Source organism: Kogia breviceps, chromosome 5, assembly GCF_026419965.1.
Source record: "Kogia breviceps isolate mKogBre1 chromosome 5, mKogBre1 haplotype 1, whole genome shotgun sequence".
Lineage (NCBI taxonomy): Eukaryota > Metazoa > Chordata > Mammalia > Artiodactyla > Physeteridae > Kogia > Kogia breviceps.
In genome coordinates, this window is record NC_081314.1 from 3905583 (window position 1) to 3924899 (window position 19317).

The 19317-nt window shown below is 45.0% G+C and overlaps 1 protein-coding gene across 12 annotated transcripts in view; it reads right to left on the reverse strand.

The window, feature by feature from the left end:
• MED12L (mediator complex subunit 12L) overlaps window positions 1–19317 on the reverse strand; it is a 324289-nt gene that overhangs the window by 2226 nt on the left and 302746 nt on the right. For 11 of the 12 annotated variants that reach the window (XM_067033573.1, XM_067033579.1, XM_067033576.1 and 8 more), the window contains 5 exons: window positions 17939–18028; window positions 16056–16288; window positions 14469–14625; window positions 11682–11741; window positions 1573–1654 (listed from right to left, as the gene is read on the reverse strand). In XM_067033573.1, the coding sequence (XP_066889674.1) occupies window positions 1573–1654; window positions 11682–11741; window positions 14469–14625; window positions 16056–16288; window positions 17939–18028 (622 nt within the window). The remainder of the gene's footprint in view (window positions 1–1572; window positions 1655–11681; window positions 11742–14468; window positions 14626–16055; window positions 16289–17938; window positions 18029–19317) is intronic. The other variant, XM_067033582.1, reaches the window with a different exon arrangement.

A 19317-nucleotide genomic window follows, 5' to 3' on the forward strand; every position in this document is an offset into this window, starting at 1 on the left:
GGAAATAGGAACCAAGAGTATGCTCCCCAGATAAATCGTAGGTATATACCTCCAATCACTAGAAAAAAAAAAAAAAAAAAAATATATATATATATATATATATATATATATATAACATGTTGTCTCTACCTTAAAATTACATTCTCTCTTTAGCCACGCAAAAACATGAACTCTGGGGACTTCCCTGGTGGCGCAGTGGTTAAGAATCCGCCTGCCAATGCAGGGGACACGGGTTCGAGCCCCGGTCCTGGAAGATCCCACGTGCCGCGGAGCAACTCAGCCCGTGTGCCACAACTACTGAAGCCCGCGCGCCACAACGAAGAGTAGCCCCCGCTCGCCGCAGCTAGAGAAGGCCCGCGTGCAGCAGTGAAGACCCAGTGCAGTGCCCCCGCCCCCCCGCAAAAAAAAAGGGAGCTCTGGAGCTGATGAAACACAGTGACATTTTAACCACACACGTGTTTAACAGGCCACACCGACTGAACGGTTGTTGGAAAAGACTGACATGATTTAACGGAGGGAACTATTTTTAAAGGAAAACAGCAGCAAGAACAACGACGACAGACCTTGGTTATGCCCTCGGAGAGACACAGGGTGTAAGAGAGGTGTCCCCTCTGCCCGGGGGACACGCAGACAGCAGCCAGGCAGGGGATTCAGTATCCCACCAGGGCCACACCCCTGCCTTCCGAACTCGCTGCTGGTAGCTCTGTCCCTCAGAGGCACGGAATCGGGAAATTGCTCGTCTCCCTGCTCGCTGTATGGATGAAACACTGCGCCATCCAGATAATGGCGATGGAGCTGGCAGCAGAATTTAGGTCTCCTGACTTCCAGGCCAATATGCTTTGTGTCACAGGGGCCTCGCTCCCACGTCTAGAAGAGCTGCGCACCCCGTGACTCCAGCACGGGGCGACTGGGTTCACGGGAACGGGCTGCTGGCACTCGGATGAGGGCGGGTGAAACGGGGGGTCGGCACGCGCCCTAGAAAGGTAGCGCGCCGGCACAGCAGCGAGATTAACTGGGGAGAAACACTGTCCCGCGATGCCGCCCGCCACGTGACAGGTCTTGATTTCTCTCAGTCGCTATCAGGAGGGGCAGGGTGGTGCCGTGGTAAGAGCGGTCATGGCCCTAGTGACCAGGGGATGGGTCTGGTGCTGGCCACTCCATATCTGAGTCTTGGGGGCTGGGTGGGGGCGCGGGGGGGGGACACCTATCCTGCTCCATCGTACACGAGGGTATCAGCTGAGTTGCTCTCTGGGACCTCTAGCTTTATAAGAAAAGCACCTGCCGTTCCACAGGGACCCCACCTGGAGAGAAACATTCCCAGATTCAGAGAGAGGCGACAGGAGAACATCCTCGCTGAACTCAAGGAAAAAGGCTGGGGCTTTTCCGTAAAAGAAGCATTCAAACCAACACGAACGAAATGAGAACGGCCTGGACTAGAATGAACACGAAAACGGCACCGAGGAAGACAGCGTGCGTGCCGTTTTTGGGGGGAGCTGCCTGCCACCTGTGTTCTGCTCACTGGCTTGTTTTTCACGTCCTGGGAGCCATCTGTTCCCGACGGAGGGTACTTACTGGAAAGCTGCTTCTGGAGCTGCCGCACCAGAGCGGCCGTCTGCTGCTGTTGCTGGGTCTGCTGCAAGCCTTGCCTGGGAAACTGTAATGCAGAGAAAGGAGGGAACTCAGCGCTCAGCGCAGACGAGAGCAGGTCCGCAGCACGCTTTGAAGCCCCGCGCAGGACCACGCCCACCTGGGCATTGCCTCAAAGTGCCCCATCCATTCCAAAACCCGTCTCCGGGTGGTGACCTGGCCTTTGCTGGGAGAGCCCTGAGGAGGGAGCCCAGCCGTGCCCGGTGGTTCACATATCCTTGTCACCTCAGCCCTCACCAGTTGGCTAGTGAGTGTCACCGAGTTACAAACCATTTGCATCAGCAAACTGAAAGCTGTCTGGTGGGAGGACTGGGTCAAGCACCACAGGCCCGGCCTCGGGCGGACGGAGACGAGAGCGTGGTAAGGAGCGCAGGGGCCTGGCCCCATCGGGGGCTGTGCCCTCCTGCACGATGGAGGGTGAAGGTCGGGCGGGGGCGGGCCCAGGGAGGCCCCGGGGACCACACGTTAAGGAGGTGCTGCCTTCCAGGGTCGTACACGTGCTGGCATGATATGAGGGCCCGAGCGCCCTCGTTCTAGCCATTAAGCTGATACAAGAAATCGAGGTGGTTGGAACAAAGAGGGGAAAAAGAACCTATTTGGCGGAAACAAAATTACCTTTGATTAAAATCATTCATAGTGCGGACTCACTTTTTCCCTTGACCTTCAGATCTCAGACTGTCACTCTATTCTTCCTTTTCCGTTTTCCTTTCTGTCCCTCCCCACCTTCTTTCCCCCTGGCTTATCACTGTCGTAGCAAAGGATGTGTTCTGATGCAAGGATATCTTAATCAGATACACGTCGGAATGAGTTAACTTACCTCCATAGGCCCACCCCCTGCCCACCTGGGTATGGAGTGCCGGCCCCCTGGCCTCCCGGCCTCTACTGAGGGCAGGGCCACTCCCAAGATTGCAGGACAGGAGCCGAGTGAAGTCGGGAGGGAGCAGAATAAAGTTTTGGGGGTTTTTTTGTTTTTTTTGCCAATTTCCTTCCTACTGGGTCTCACCCTGGGATGGCCATGGCGCCTGTCAGCGGCCCTCACTGTTTCTTTCCTTCTTGCCCCTCTGGGACCTGGGGGTAGTAACTGCTTCCAGCCCCGGCTGTTTCATCATCCTTAGTGTCCTTCAACCCGGCCCATACCTCTATAAATTGTCTTCTTTTAACCCTAATGAAACTTAAAAGTTTTGCACAGCAAAGGAAACCATAAACAAGACTAAAAGACAACCCTCAGAATGGGAGAAAATATTTGCAAATGAAGCAACTGACAAAGGATTAATATCCAAAATTTATAAGCAACTCATGCAGCTCAATAACAAAAAAACAAACAACCCAATCCAAAAATGGGCAGAAGACCTAAATAGACATTTCTCCAAAGAAGATATACAGATTGCCAACAAACACAGGAAAGAATGCTCAACATCACTAATCATTAGAGAAATGCAAATCAAAACTACAATGAGATATCATCTCACACCGGCCAGATTGGCCATCATCAGAAACTCTAGAAACAATAAATGCTGGAGAGGGTGTGGAGAAAAGGGAACCCTCTTGCACTGTTGGTGGGAATGTAAATTGATACAGCCACTATGGAGAACAGTATGGAGGTTCCTTAAAAAACTACAAATAGAGCTACCATATGACCCAGCAATCCCACTACTGGGCATATACCCTGAGAAAACCATAATTCAAAAAGAGTTATGTACCAAAATGTTCATTGCAGCTCTATTTACGATAGCCAGGACATGGAAGTAACCTAAGTGTCCATCAACAGATGAATGGATAAGGAAGATGTGGCACATACATACAATGGAATATTACTCAGCCATAAAAAGAAATGAAACTGAGTTATTTGTAATGAGGTGGATAGACCTGGAGTCTGTCATACAGAGTGAAGTTAAGTCAGAAGGATAAAAACAAATACCGTATGCTAACACATATATATGGAATCTAAAAAAAAAAAAAAAATGTCATGAAGAGATTAGTGGGAGGACAGGAATAAAACACAGACCTCCTAGAGCATGGACTTGAGGATATGGGGAGGGGGAAGGGTAAGCTGTGACGATGTGAGAGTGTGGCAGGGACATATATACACTATCAAATGTAAATTAGATAGCTAGTGGGAAGCTGCCGCATAGCACAGGGAGATCACCTCTGTGCTTTGTGACCACCTAGAGGGGTGGGAGGGAGGGTGACACAAGGGGGAAGAGTTATGGGAACGTATGTATATGTATAACTGATTCACTTTGTTGTAAAGGAGAAACTAACACACTACTGTAAAACAGTTATACCCCAATAAAGATGTTAAAAAAAAAAGATGAAAAAAGAAAAAATAATAAAATAAAAATTAAAAAAAACAAAACAAAACAAAAAACCAATTACCCAGTATGAGTGCAACATCTATTTCCTACTCAGAGCTTGCCAATATGGCTGAAAATAGCCCAACTCAAGAGGAAAAAAGAAAACAAAAACTCATCTTTCATTGATGTGGACATGTTAGTAAAATAAGAGGAGCTTTCTTTCCTATTCAGGGGTTTCCACACTTATTTGGAAATATCACCCTATTTTTTTTTTTTTTAACATCTTTATTGGAGTATAATTGCTTTACAATGGTATGTTAGTTTCTGCTTTATAACAAAGTGAATCAGCTATACTTATACATATGCCCCCATATCTCTTCCCTTTTGCATCTCCCTCCCTCCCACCCTCCCTATCCCACCCCTCTAGGTGGTCACAAAGCACCGAGCTGATCTCCCTGTGCTATGCGGCTGCTTCCCACTAGCTATCTGTTTTACATTTGGTAGTGTGTATATGTCCATGCCACTCTCTCACTTCGTCACAGCTTACCCATCCCCCTCCCCATGTCCTCAAGTCCATTCTCTATGTCTGCCTCTTTATTCCTATCCTGCCCCTAGGTTCTTCAGAACCATTTTTTTTTTTTTTTTAGACTCCATATATATGTGTTAGCATACAGTATTTGTTTTTCTCTTTCTGACTTACTTCACTCTGTATGACAGACTCTGGGTCCATCCACCTCATTACAAATAACTCAAATGACAGACTCTGGGTCCATCCACCTCATTACAAATAACTCAATTTCGTTTCTTTTCATGGCTGAGTAATATTCCATTGTATATATGGGCCACATCTTCTTTATCCATCTACTCATTGATGGACACTTTAGGTTGCTTCCATGTCCTGGCTATCGTAAATAGAGCTGCAGTGAACATGGTGGTACATGACTCTTTTTGAATTATGGTTTTCTCAGGGAATATGCCCAGGAGTGGGATTGCTGGATCATATGGTAATTCTATTTATAGATTTTTAAGGAACCTCCATACTGTTTCTCCATAGTGGCTGAATCAATTTACATTCCCACCAACAGTGCAAGAGGGTTCCCTTTTCTCCACACCCTCTCCAGCATTTGTTGTTTGTAGATTTTTTTGATGCTGGCCATTCTGACTGGTGTGAGGTGATACCTCATTGTAGTTCTGATTTGCATTTCTCTAATGATTAGTGATGTTGAGCATTCTTTCATGGGTTTGTTGGCAATCTGTATGGGAATATCACCCTACTTATTTAACAAAACCTAACACGGTGCTAGGTACTAGGCAACGTTCTAGACATTATAGGTATACATTAGCCTATTTAATCCTGATGTGGTAAGACCTATCCTAAGTCTCTCATCTGAAGTCCTTGGGGCAGATGTGTTTTGGAATTCTAGTGCCTATCTGACTTAACTATGAAACGTTCATAATACACAGACTAATCAAGGTCTACAAAGTACTCCATAATCAAACATACTAATTTCTGCAGGAAAATACACAAATGGTCCGATCAGGTAAAATAAATGAAAAGAGCTTCAAGTCCATTCAGGTGAGCTTTTCCTACCAAAGGAATTCAGGTCAGGTTTGCCTGTTCAGTGAAATTTCAAAGAAAATTTCCATTTTTAGAGATGTCTGAATTTCGGAAATAAATATAAGGGATCGTGAACCTTTAACTGCTGTTATTCTCACTTTCAGATGAAGAGACTGAGGCTCTGAGGGCTTCTGTCACTTGCCCACGATCCCTGTTTTAAGTATTGGGGCCGGAATTCAGACAGCTTTCTGGATTCAGAGCTCACTAACCATGATCCAGTGCTATCCTTGGTTAGAACTTTTAGCTTCCAAATATTAATTTATTTGAAAATCACATTTTCTAAATGGTTGGCTGCAAAGGCATCTAATCTTAATTCAACAAATACTTAGCTGCCTTCTTTATGTTCATTTAAAGTCTGCTTCAAACAGAGTAATTTATAGAACAGAACACTGTAATGATCTTGTCAGATTCCTTATTTTGAGGAGTCAAGGTAGTAACTGGGTGCCCGGGGAAGTGTGTGTGTGTGTGTGCGTGTGTGTGTGTGTGTGTGTGATGGGGGGTGGGGGTGGCGAGGGGAGTGATGGGTGGTCTGCTGGATGGACTTAAGACATAGTATGCCTGGGGGACCCCAAGAGTCTACTGGGGTATCTGCAAGGTCAAAACCATTTTCACCGTAATATTAAGACAGTATTTACTTTTTTCACTTTCATTCTCTCGGTTGTATACAATGCAGTTTTCCAGCTGCATTTCCAGTGTGTGATGTCACAATAAACTGAATGTCTTCTATTAACTCAGACGTCAAAGTAAGCTTCGAAAATGTAAAACAATGTCATTCTTCTAAGTTTTTATTTTGATAAATAGGCCTACTTTTCATAAAAATTTTATTTCTGTTAATATGTAATGAGTGGCTAAGGAATCATAAAACCACCAGGGGAAATTTAAAGAGTCATCCTCCTAGGCTCCTCCTAGGCTGCCCCAGCACATTTGCCCCTGCATTCGAATTTCTGGGGCAAATGTGCTGGAAATCTGTATCTTTAAACGGTTCCCCCCGCTGGTCGGATGCTTGGCTAGATTCTGGAATCATCCCTGTTGCTGCAGTTGAAACTTTTAATTTACCAAAACAGGTCAATAAATAGGTCAATTGAGACATTATAGGTATACATTACTAGAGGCCCGAAAAAACACAATCTGTGTATATTGAATCTTCCCTGCTTAAGCGTGATAAATGAAGAGGGAACGATTTTTCTGGACTCTCTCCGTACAGGAGATGGTCCCAGTTTCTCTTTCCCCTGTACCTTTGCAGGTGTTAATCCCTCCTCCTAGAACACCCTTCCTTCCCCTTAACCCTACCCTACCCACTCCTAAAAATCTTACTCCTCCTTCAAAGATCAGCTCAAGCGCTCAGTGACTCCCTCAGGCATCTGAAGAGTGAATCACTGCACCCTCAGCACTGTGTAGATGCCTTTAGTATGACATATGGCAAAGCAGGACAATTGCCTCTCTCTCTCTCTCTCTCTCTAGGGTTCTGGGTTTTGAGCTTCTCAGAGGCAGGAGCCGTCCCGGGCTTCAGCTGCGAGCACAAAACACAGAGCTCAGTAATGTCAGTCACACGCCAGCCAAGGCGGCACAGTCACTCTCCAGCAAACCATCCTCTGCTGAACCGAAAAAGTAATTTTAAAATGTATTTGATGTATTTTGACCGGTTCCTGTTGTGACAACACACGTACTCAAGAACACTTAACTCTTCTACTCAATCGTTACTAAGGTAAGAATGCATCACTAATGAATAACTTCTATTTACGTAAACGTCACTGGATCTTTTTTGTCTCGGAACAGCTGACTTACGGGGCCCATCCTTTCAGCAGCAGCAGCAGCAGACACTGACTAATGATGACCAGCAGCTGAGCCCATTCAGCTAGTGACGCACCTTTAGCTGCCTCAGAGCTCGTGCAGACGTCTCGCCCTCTGAACTGTGTTTGCCTTCGCATATGGATAACGGGTGGGGTTTTTCTCCCTCACTGCCCTGACAGCCAGCAAATGGGTTCTCCAAATCCAGGTACTTTTCTGGATTCCAGGGACACCGAAGTGAGTAAGCACCGTCCCCGCCTCCTGCCGCCGGGTCCCGACACCTGTGACTGCACCATCAGTAAGCAAAGGAACAAAGCTCCAAGGCGACATTTAGTTTAAACCCGCACTGCCGACTGACAGATCCGCGTTCCTCTGATGGACAGAACACACATCTTCATCCCTATCGGCTTTAGCACAATAGGCTGCAGCCCTGCCCCGGCCCCTCCACTGAGGGCCTGGATAGAAGGACGTGTGCTCCGGGAGGGCACACACTCAGAGAAGGCCAGCAGCTGGTGGATTTCAGAGCAGTTAGTATGCATTCATTTGCAAGTTAACTAGCAACTTCAACTGAGCCTTTTTTTTTTCCTTTTTGATCTGCACATAGTATTTAGTGAGGGGGAAAAAAAAAAAATCAAAAGTATCTGGCCTGTTACCACAAATCTCCCAAGAACGTCTTCCCCCAACCTCCTTCCATAAATACTGCTTCGCTTTTCTCTTCAAAAAAGAAAAATAAAAATTTCCAAATTCATGCAAAGGAAGGCAACCTGGTTCAATAAAGTTCTATGGATCGAATTTCTTCCATTTGAAAAGGAGAATAAGATTTTCTGGCTAATTCTGAATTCCAGAGGCATCCTGAAAAATTTCTCAATTTCTCCGACTGGAACATATGAATTCCTTGAGGAAGATTACACAACAATTCTACCCCACCTTTGACTAAAAGTTAATGCAACTATTTAAGTAATTACTGCTGCTATTATGCAAATTTTTTTTTTTTTTTTTTTTTTGCGGTACGCGGGCCCCTCACTGCCGTGGCCTCTCCCGCTGCGGAGCACAGGCTCCGGACGCGCAGGCTCAGCGGCCACGGCTCACGGGCCCAGCCGCTCCACGGCACGTGGGATCCTCCCGGACCGGGGCACGAACCCCTCCTCCAAAGCTTCCCAGACTTCACATATTCCTCCTGACCTCTGTTATGTGTTAAATTATGTCCCCCCTCCCCAAACACCCCAAAGATACGTTGGCGTCCTAACCGTCAGTACCTCAAAAAGTGACTTTATTCGGAGATAGTCTTCACAGAGGCAGTCGACTTAAAGCGAGGTCCCTAGGGTGAGACCTGATGGCTGGTGTGCTCATAAAAAAAAAGGGAAATTTGGACACAAACACATATACAGGGCGAATGTCAGGAGAGCATGATGGGAAAGATCAGGTGGTGTGTCTACGAGCTGAGGAGTGCCAGAGATTGCCAGTACACCACCGGAAGCTAGGGGAGAGGTACGGCTCAGGGCTCTCGGGAGAATCCAGCTCTGCCGACAGCCAGATCTTGGACCTCTGGCCTCCACAACCGTGAGACTATACATTTCTGATTGTTTAAGCCACACACTTTGTGGGACCTCGTTACAGCAGCCCTGGCAAACACATACAACCTCACTCATGCTTCTACCGCTTTCCATCTGACAGCTGCCGATGATTCTAAGCCATCTGGTGGCAGGAAGCAAGCCTGGCGTGTCATCGCCGTGCCCCATGACCCTGGGCAGAGGGCCAGCCTCCACTGTGTGTACATACTGAGTGAGCACTTGTCAACTTGTGGATGTCACCGGATAGCAGGAGGGCAAGGCCTGAGGAAGGTGGTGGCTGTGTTAGCGCCATGCCTCCTCCCTTGAGACTGCGTGGAGGGCAGCTGCGAGTGAGTCAGAGCTGGCGTCTCTCCAAGAGCTGGCTCGCCACCCCAGTCTCCAGCAAAGAAACAAACAGAGAAGGCAGGACCCTGGCCAGTAACAAAAACTGGATCTGCTGGAGATGTCTGTAATCAATATATTTAAAACATCTATGATAAATCTTAGCAGAACTAATAAGAAAAGGAACAGTACCTAATGATAAAAAGAAATATAGTAGTTTTGTTAACATTGCTGAGGCTTTGTGGTATTGTTGCTTCTGAAGATATACAATCAGAACTTTTTTTCTTACACTTCTATTTTCTTTTATTGTGAGAAGACAGGAAAAAAAAAGAGCCGTGGGATACATGTCACAATATCCCCGGCAGCACTATTTTTGCAATTGGAAACAATCTAAATGTTCAACAGTAGGTGGGGTGGTTAAACAAGTAACAGCAGAGCAAGACAATGGACTGACTTCACAGCTGTTCAGAATTAGAAACACGTGGACTAAAAGGATATATCAATAAGTACGCTGTAATAAAAGTATGCACAAAAAAGAAGAATTACGATAATACAAAAATCCAAGATCACTGACCGTCCCTATGACTTCAAAGTCTGAAACTACCTGAAATCTGTTACCCTAAGTGATAAGTTAGTCCATCTTAAGACTTAACGATGTACAACATGCCTGCCTTTGTACAAATAGCTGCTGCCTAGATTATAATATATTGCTCTAAACATCAAAATAAGACACTATGCTTCTCAAGGTAGCTTTTTAAAAATCTCCGCTTACAAGAAATAAAGAAGCCTTAATAAAAAGCCTAGTGTGCATTTTACTATCCATTAAGATTACCGTGAATGAAGGTCTTTGTTTCTCTGGAACTACTTTCCCATGAATACACTGGCAAACAATCATGAGCCTGACGTGACTGACCCACTCACTCCGTCCCTGGGACGGAAGTGTCTTAAGCCAGTGAGGGAAACACAACCCACTGCATTAAAACATGTCAATACTGTCTTAGAAGTCAAAACTGGATGTGCGATATACACTCGCTACACACCAGAAATTATTAAATATTTATGATACTATCAGAAGAGTAGAAAGCTACTAAGTTCTGCTGTATGAGACGTGCTCAATTCTAGTGGAGCATGCGGACAGGGTCTCCTCTCAGTTCCGCATAAGCTGATCCTCTGATCGTAACGAAGGAGTTCGAAGGCAACTTCTACCCTAGTCCTGTAAATTTAACTTTGTGATAGAATCAAATGTTTATTTTTTTACCCTACCCAAAGTAACGATTACATTTCATGAGAAGGAAGAATTTCCTTAAAAATGAAGATCAAAATGGCCAACTCAGAGGCATATAAAATATCCTCAAGGTGTCCTATTCCAGTCTTTTCTGGGCATTCTCAGCCCTTTACCACCTAACTCTACGCTAGCCCTACTAATATACTATATAGCCCGGGCCATACTGTTCCTTCTTCACTACAAATTGAAAAACCATCTACCTTTCAAATCCTGTCCTGGAAAGAGTCCACGTCAGTATTTTCCAAAGGGTGAGCCACATGCAGTAACACAGCTCGTCTGAGGGGTGGTACTCACTCAACTCATGCTGCTGAGCTCCCTGCAGGGTCGGTATTTGTTTTTACAGATATTTCCAATGTGTGACAAGTGATGTGACCACGACCACTGAGAGTGCTGATCAAATGCTTCTTTTTAGAAAACATTTATTTAAGGAAATAGGAAAAGAGGCAATTTAAAGACAAGTAGCAGGTAAGCAATAAAGAAGGGATATGGCACTAGCAAAAGTAAAAAGTACGGAGGCTTGGGCCACGTTGATTGGCGCTATGCGTACAACACTCCGAAATTTGATATACAAAGCTACAGAAGCAAATTATAAGATTACCTGAAAATTTCATGAAATTATATGAAACGAATTACATGAAAATTCTTGCAGCAAATGCTAACCGGCTAAACTCGGAGTTTCTTTTACATCAGTGAAGGTAATATTTTAGAAAGTACTCTCATGCTTCTCTGGGATTATAGTGAAAACTCAAAGTCAAGATAATCTTCTAAATATAGCCATACTAAGTTATCATTTTAACACTGTTTAGAATAAAACTTGGTTTCTCAATATAAATATTTAGTCCACTGAACGGAAAAGTCTGAAGAAATTTAAAGAGGAAAAATTGCATAACCTACTGAACCCCAAATATTTATTTATACCTTCTAGGAAAACAAATATACTGACTACAACAGTAACACAACCCTCCTCTGATGAAGTGCTGGGGAGAAACTGCTAGGGTATATTTAGGCTCTTTCAGTGCTTAACAATCTTACGGGACATGAAAAATGCAATCTGCCCTTAAAGAACACCACCAAAAAAAAAAAAAAAAAAAAAAAAAAAAAAAAGGGAAAAAGGAAGAAGAAACCCACATGTTTGGTTTCAGAACACCAGGCCTTACCAGAGGCTGCTGGGGCTGCATGGTTTGGAGACCGAGGGTCTGACCCTGAGGCTGCTGCATCTGGAAAGAAAGAAAAAGCATTATACATGTGAAAATAGGAGGTTAACGTCCGTCATTCCAGTTCCCTCCCCCCATACGCCTTTGACCTAATTCGTCTGCTCCAACAAGGATGACACACACCTGCCTCCTCCGTCTTTGTCTTCCCAAACATCGTTCCTCCTTCAAGGGCAAGAGCTAAACCCGCTCGTCCGCGTGCTTCCCGACAACTGCAACCCCACGGACCCCTTTTCTTTGCCAGTCACAGCGTTCACAGCCTAAACCAGCCTACACTGTCCAGGGACATGCTCCGCAATCACTGTCTTAATTCCTTTCATGCCGTCTGCCCGTCCACGTATTTCATGCCACCTTACGCCATCAGGTGAGACAAGGACTGCTCGCTACTTATCTTTTCGTTCCCTATGGTACCTAGAGGAACTCTTGAATTTAGAATTTTTTTTTTTTTTTTTTAAAGGAAGATGTAGACGTGAGAAGTTCTGGCCTAAATTACCAGCATAAAATCATAAATTGTGTCCGTGAACGCTGGCTCAAATACATGGCCCTTGGAAAATGCTTCCAAGTCACAAAAGAAACACAGACTAGACGTCCACCAGGGGGAACATCACAGAGGAGAGGAAAATCTTAAGAGGTGGTTTGTCTCAATGACCTTTAAAGTCTCCTCCACCCAAACGCTTCATCTCGAGGGTGACAGCACCGGACTTCTTTTCGGCCTCTGCATTTTTCCAACTTGGTTTGCATACTGTCCCTCAAATTCTCTGTCTTCTTTAGGGCAAGGTCATCAATCAACAGTTATTGCCAGAAGGCATTGTTCACTAAGTGACGAGGGTCATGGATTTGGAATCCTAGCTGAGGTCTGGGCAGGCCACTCCCAACATGAACAATGCAAGTTGGGCCAGAAACACAGCGACTGCAATAGGAAGCCAATTCTCCTCCATTGGGCCCTCTGTGAACCCTTTCAGGAAAAGTCACCCCAACTTTGTAATTATTAATCTGTTCCTTTATGGAGGTAGTCAGTCACCAAAAAAGGAATAAGTATAATTTGGAGGCAGAAGCAAATCATTTTTCCTTATTTCCCAGGAATATGTTGGTAATGAAAAAATTATCAGAAGGACACACCATGTTAATTGGGATTAAACAGTACACATTAACCAATAAGGAAGGTTTTCAAAATTTGCAGCTTTAAAAAAATGCTAGTGTAAGATAGGAAGTGGTAAATCAAAAAATAATGTACTAACTTTCCTCAGTGATCTGGAAATGAGAAATTTGAAAACAAAGAGAAACATAAATATCAGTCCTAAAAAATTCTGAAACATATACTTAGCACTTGGGAAAAAAATCGTTTTAAGAAAATACCACTATGAGTATTAATAGTCATAATAATGGTAATATTACCAAATGGGTGCTTCACTTGCATTTTCGTATTTAATTTTCACTATACATTTAAGAGGTGGGCACTATAATTAGTTCCATTTTATTTATGACAAAATTAAAGATTAGAGGGTTTCTGACCACGCTGGAGGTTTTATATATGCAATGAGTGGGATGGGCCATCTACAGGCCACACTCCCCCCACAAACCAATTACCGTGTGTTCTTCAATTTTGTGATACAGTTTTTTCCACATTTTAACAGGCAAAAACTGGGATGCAATTCATGGCATCTTAGAACTGTGAAGCCCAGTTTTGTTGAAGACTTGTGGCGGCTTTGGTCTGTCGAAGTGTTGGCACTGCCAACCAGAATTTTGGGGGTCACACTGAATTCAGACCTCAAACCCACTTGAGCTAATGGTTCAGATATTTTCTTCCCACCACCAGTGTCAAGGCTGAGACATGCAAGTTCCTTTGCTGTCCCGTTCTGCATGATGGGTTTATTTCTCATACTGACCTCATACAAAGAGTACAGCCCTTGGGTACCCCAGTTCTACTAGAGTTCCCACCCTTGGTGTTGCTTTCTCTTCCTTTCTAAGAAACACGTAAAAGGACAGTGCATCTCAAGTTGGACTGTTGATAAGATTACGGTCCACTGTACAGACTCATCAGGCAATTTCCAACCCTACAACACAGGACAGGCTTGCTAATAATAAAGGCAAATTTCGGAAGAGATAAACGTAACAGCCTATATTCCCTAAACAAGGGAGGGAGAAGCCAGAATGTGTTAAGGGGAGGAGCCCTTTATCTAGGAGACTCAAATATTTATGACAAATAAGTGAAGGACAGCTCTCTGGATTCTACCAGAGACAGGGTGAAATATCCCTTTGAAGTATCCTACCTACGTAACTCCAACTTCACAGCCCAATCAGACTAGAGGTGTTAAGCAGAAAATTTTTTGGATTACAGACCCCTCTAGAAATCTGAACAAAAACTCTGGACGGCTCGACTGTTTCTAAACAATACACATATGAGAAATTCTGAACTCAGATTGCACGGCCTCTAGTTAAACAGTGACTGAGGAAGCTGAGGCTTACACTCTTAAGATAAAGGCATCCAGCTACCCTTCCGAACCTTCGTGAAAGGGCAAGGATGGTCTGCAAAATGTACTCTTCTGTCCACGACCTGGCAGATGCACAGAGAAAGGAAGACCCCTGCCGAACTGGAACTAAATTACACCAGTTACGTCCCAGTGTCAAATACACAAGATTCCCTGGAATTTGGCAATTAGAGTCTGAAGTGTCTGTTATTTCTTATGACCGCTGAGGACCCCACACACACTGCACTCACTCCCAGCTCCATACCTGGAGGAGCCTCTGCTGCTGTCGCACCTGGGACTGCCTGGGCCTCACTGGGTCCTGAGACAGGGACACCGAGGGAAGGTTTGGATGCACGGAAGTCAGCACCGCATCGAGTCCTCCACCCACCAGAGGGCTCTGCTGAAGCGACTGGTGATTCAGTCTGGTCAGGAATAAAGAACTTGTTTTCAGGCCCAAGCATGCTGTCAAACGTTTATAATCAGTGCCACCGGCCCACTGCACACACTCACAAAGAAACCATCATGTTCAATAATCCCTATGTACAATTCCAATGCAGTAAAGACCAGTGGTTAAGGTAACCTAGATTCCCAGGGACACATGGTATTATCACAGGTATCCAGACAGCCAACGGTACAGGTGGGATTTAAACCCAGAACTTCGGGGCTCTGCAGTTCAAGTTCTTAGGCAATATGCTATTCTGCCACTTATTGGACACATAATAAACATGATGCACGTTTTCCAAATTCAGTTATTTTCCCAGATGTGTTACCAACAACCTTGTCAACTTTCCAAACAGTGCTTGCTTAGAGTTGACCTGCAATCTCTGACGGTAACACGCGGGAGTGCGGCTGCTCTCCACCGTAGCGCAGCAACCTGCGTGGAACTGAGCTCTCCTAGACCAACGCCATCCAACGGAACTTCCTCCTGTGACCGAAATGTCGCCACCTGTGCTGTCCAGTAAGACAGCCACTGGCCACCAGGACCAGCTGTAGCATTTCTGGGTCTCAGTGCAAAACGAGAATGCAGGGCTCTCTGATCAAACATCAGTAAGGATTTCGAGCGGGTGACAAGAGAGCATTCCAATCAATGCATGCAGGTCTTCTAAACACAGCGCCCTGTGTGACTGCGCAGGTCACACACCTGCGAAGCTGGCCCCGCTGGCCACACGTGTGGTTAATGAACGCCTGAAATGCGACTAGTGCGGCAGAGGACTGAGGAGCTTTAACTTAACTTTAATTAGTCTAAATTTAAACAGCCCACGTGGCTGGCAGCTGCTCTAATGGACAGCGCAGTTACACGCCATATACCACATCTACGAGATCCAGTTAAAGCAAAAACTGAGTAAGGGTCTTTCAGGATCCGGTTTTGCCAGCCATTCCTGAGGTGGAAAAGGTAGAAACAAAGATACGTAACAAAAGTGTTACGGGCGCCGTGCACAAGGAGTATTGCAATCACGGGCAATTGTGGCTCCGATCAACATATTCTAGTAAGGCACTGCTAAGGATAATCAACAATTTTTAATCTTAGATATTTATTGCCAAAAATCCTTTCTAAAAGAGGAGGAAAAGAAGAACACTGGAGCTAACACAGTGGTATCATTGAAAAATATTACCCAAATACTATGGGAGATGTGAGTCACACAATAAGGGACTTGGACGGAATAAACAAGATGGGGCATTGCTTCTTTTGAACCACAATCTGGATGCTGCTGAAAATGAGATGACGATGAAAACTGTATGCAAATATGCAAGCTCATAGGAACCATTATAAAGCGCCATGTCCTAGAAGCAGCACGGTAAAGACGAGAATCTGAGCGTCCACCACTGCCATCCTTATTTCCACATGCATCACCTCTGAGAGCCACTCAGGGGCTGCAGGTACGGCGACGCCTGCTGCTGAACGTAGCCACTCGGCGGCGGCTGCTGCATCTGTCGGAGTCTTTCCATTAGCGCCGGGGTGGAATGCGCAGCCGGATAGGTTCTGGAATTATAGGTAGGAGACAGGACCACGCTGCCAGCCTGCTGCTGAGGGGTCTGCTGCAAAGGCATCTGCGTTCCGTACATCGTATAGCCCTGGGGCATGGTCTGCAGGCAGGCACAAGGAAGGAAGTCAACGTTTCGATTTGCCCCCAGCTTTCCTATCGCTAAGATACCGAGGGCAAAGACAAAGCCAGGAGGAGCCCCCTGGCTCCTTCGCCGTTCTCAAAGACTCTTTTTAGCTCAAAATATGAGGAAGATCTCACTCTGGAGGCAGAGAGAAGAGCCGAAAGTTATAGAGCCAACTGTCTGTATAATGAGTCACCAGAAATTTCAGTTAAAAAGCAAAATGAATCCTCACTTGGTTAAGAGGTCAGTTTTAAGCTCAGTTGCTTATTTTGAGGAAAGGAAGGGCAGGTTTCTGCACAGAAATAATCAGGCGAGCATCTCTACCTCTGGCGCACAGATGACATCCAAGTATCATTAATGTTGTTTCCACAGGTAACCAGAAGAGTTGCTCATGCTGAATGCAAATTAAAATCATGGAGCACACTCTCCTAGTATGTAACTACACTTCCTTGGATCTAATGAATTTGTCTGTAGTAACCAACCAGTTAACAAGAACAACAACAACAAAAATCATCAACTACCTTAACCAGAGAATAAGGGTGTCATTGGCGACTATTCAATAATCTCTAGCTCTGGTTGGGCTGCAGCCTGTTTCAGCACTCTACCAATAATCGTTAATATGTGAGTGACTGATTCTCCAAATCTTGACCCCCAGTGTAAATGAAAAGCTTCAGGTTCTGCTGCGTCACTATCTACAATTTACAGGACAGAGTGCTGATTAGAGTGGAAGAGGACTGCTCTTCAGGTCCCCAAAGTACCACATTTTAAGGTAGCTGAATGGCTCTGACTTGGAAGACAGAGTGATGGCCAAGGCCCTTCCTGCAGGCAGCGGGCGGGGACGCAGGCTGTGTGGCTCGGGGCCTGTGAAGGAAGGCGACCCTGGCCTTCCTTTCAGCTGTGGACACAGTGCGAACCGCTGGCCCAACTAGAGGTCTTGCCAACACCCCTGGCCTCCTGGTTATGAGAGGGATAGAGTACAGGGATATGGAAACAGAAATGACAAAGCTATTAGAAAAAATAGCTCAAGATTTGCATCACATGAAGGCAAATCGATCATCTGCTGAATAACTACTGTGTAACTGGTGCTTTGCTAGTTCCACGGGTTGTCTTAAATCTCCACAATGTTCATCTCTATTTTACAGAGAAGGAAACCAAGACTCGGAGTAACTCGCACAATGTTACACAGCTTGTAGGTCGTCAGGAATTTTGTCAAGGTCTGATGCCAGGGCCGATTATCTTCTCATCCTACCATGATTCCTCTTCGAAGCTATCTTTAAATATCATAAATTCAATCATGAATTACATCATTATACATTATAACATACGTACCCTGGCTGGGACTGTTTCACCATTTCAATATCTACCATCATCATTAATAGAAAGGTGTGAACTGATATTTCTGATTCAAGAATTTCCTAAAATGTTTTACGCCCTTTAATCACTCCCGAGACTCGTTTAATAAGCACTGGTAAAGCTTTGTTTTTTTTCGAAACGTCAATTATAATCTATAAGCAGAAGTGACGAAGTTCTATACCCCATGAGGCAATTGAGAGCCTACTTACCTAGTTCCCCCCTTCAAATAAAGAGCATTAAAAAGCCCAGCAGCACCTACAAAGCAAACATGGGTACCTGTGCTTGCTGCAGACCTGGATACTGGGGGAGCTGAGGGGAGGGCCGTGCTTGAGCAGCAAAGAGAGCAGCCTGGTCCCCCGGCTGGCCCTGGAAAACAAAGCCAAGGTGGCTCTTGATCATAACAGCAAGGGCGTGGTCCGAGCTCCTGGTTAATTACCCCCAAAACCCCTGACACCGCACCCTGTGTGAGAACAACACGTGCAGATTCCAACCTGCATTGAATACTATTCCTCGTCAATTTCCTATTAACAGTAGACATTGCTGCACTTATTATTTCTTCCACAGAGGTCCCCAATGATGATAACACACACATGAACACAAGCCAATATAATCATATAATGGTCTGCTCATCAGAGGGGCTCGGAGCCAGCCTTCCTGTACGCTCCAGGGTACAACTGTCCCTCTAGAGTCAAAGGCATGAGTCTCTAAGTGTGAAATCTGTAACCACAGAGTTGCCTCATCCTGTGCCCATAAAGGAAGAGAACACGTGGTACACGCAGATGGCATACACCACCTTCGTGACTTTTTAATGATGTTTCTTCACAGGGACCTAAAAATTGCCTATTTAGCCATGTGTGCAAGGGGTGAATCTGGGATCTCTTATGACTCTAATAATCAATATAATCAATGAAAATGTATAATAAGTTAACATCAAATACAGTTCTAACCAACTAGAATGTAAAATAAAACCAGTTAACATCTGTTCACCAGTCTTAATTTAATACATGTTTTGGCCTGAGGAAAAATAAATATATTCTGAAGAGCAGCTGTATGTATTTTACGTTTTGGCGGCAGAAGCTGTTTCACGGAAGCTTGCGGTATTAATCGCAGAGGGAGGCCAAGCTTCCGACCACCCCTTGTTTTTTTCCAGGACTTACTAATAACAAAGAAATGGGGTTTATTCTAGGATATTTCACCACTGTTTTATATCACAGATGTCCTCATTTTTCTTAAAGCGCTACAATAACAGTTATATTAAAAACCAGTTTTAATGTTCCGGGAAAGTAGTACAGATACTTCTGGCAGGGAGAAAGGTATAAACATTTAGCTTAAGAGGGGGGAGACCACCAACAATTATTAAGCATCTATGATGTGCCAGGGACTGGGCTTCTTGTTCTTATTCCCATTTTCTCACAGGGACTCTGCAGGGAGGGGACATCATCCCCATCTCCTTCAGGTAGGAAAAGCCAGGCTCAAAGAGCCTACGTAGCTTAGCCAGCTCACCCAGCTGGGCCTGACTGAGCCCTGCACGCTCGGGCGAGTCGGCCTCCAAAGCCTGGGGTTTTTTTCCATTATGATGAGATGCCCCCACATGCGATATCAAGGATGAAAATATTGAAAATTTCACTGGGTGCTTATTCTTTAGGGACACAGAG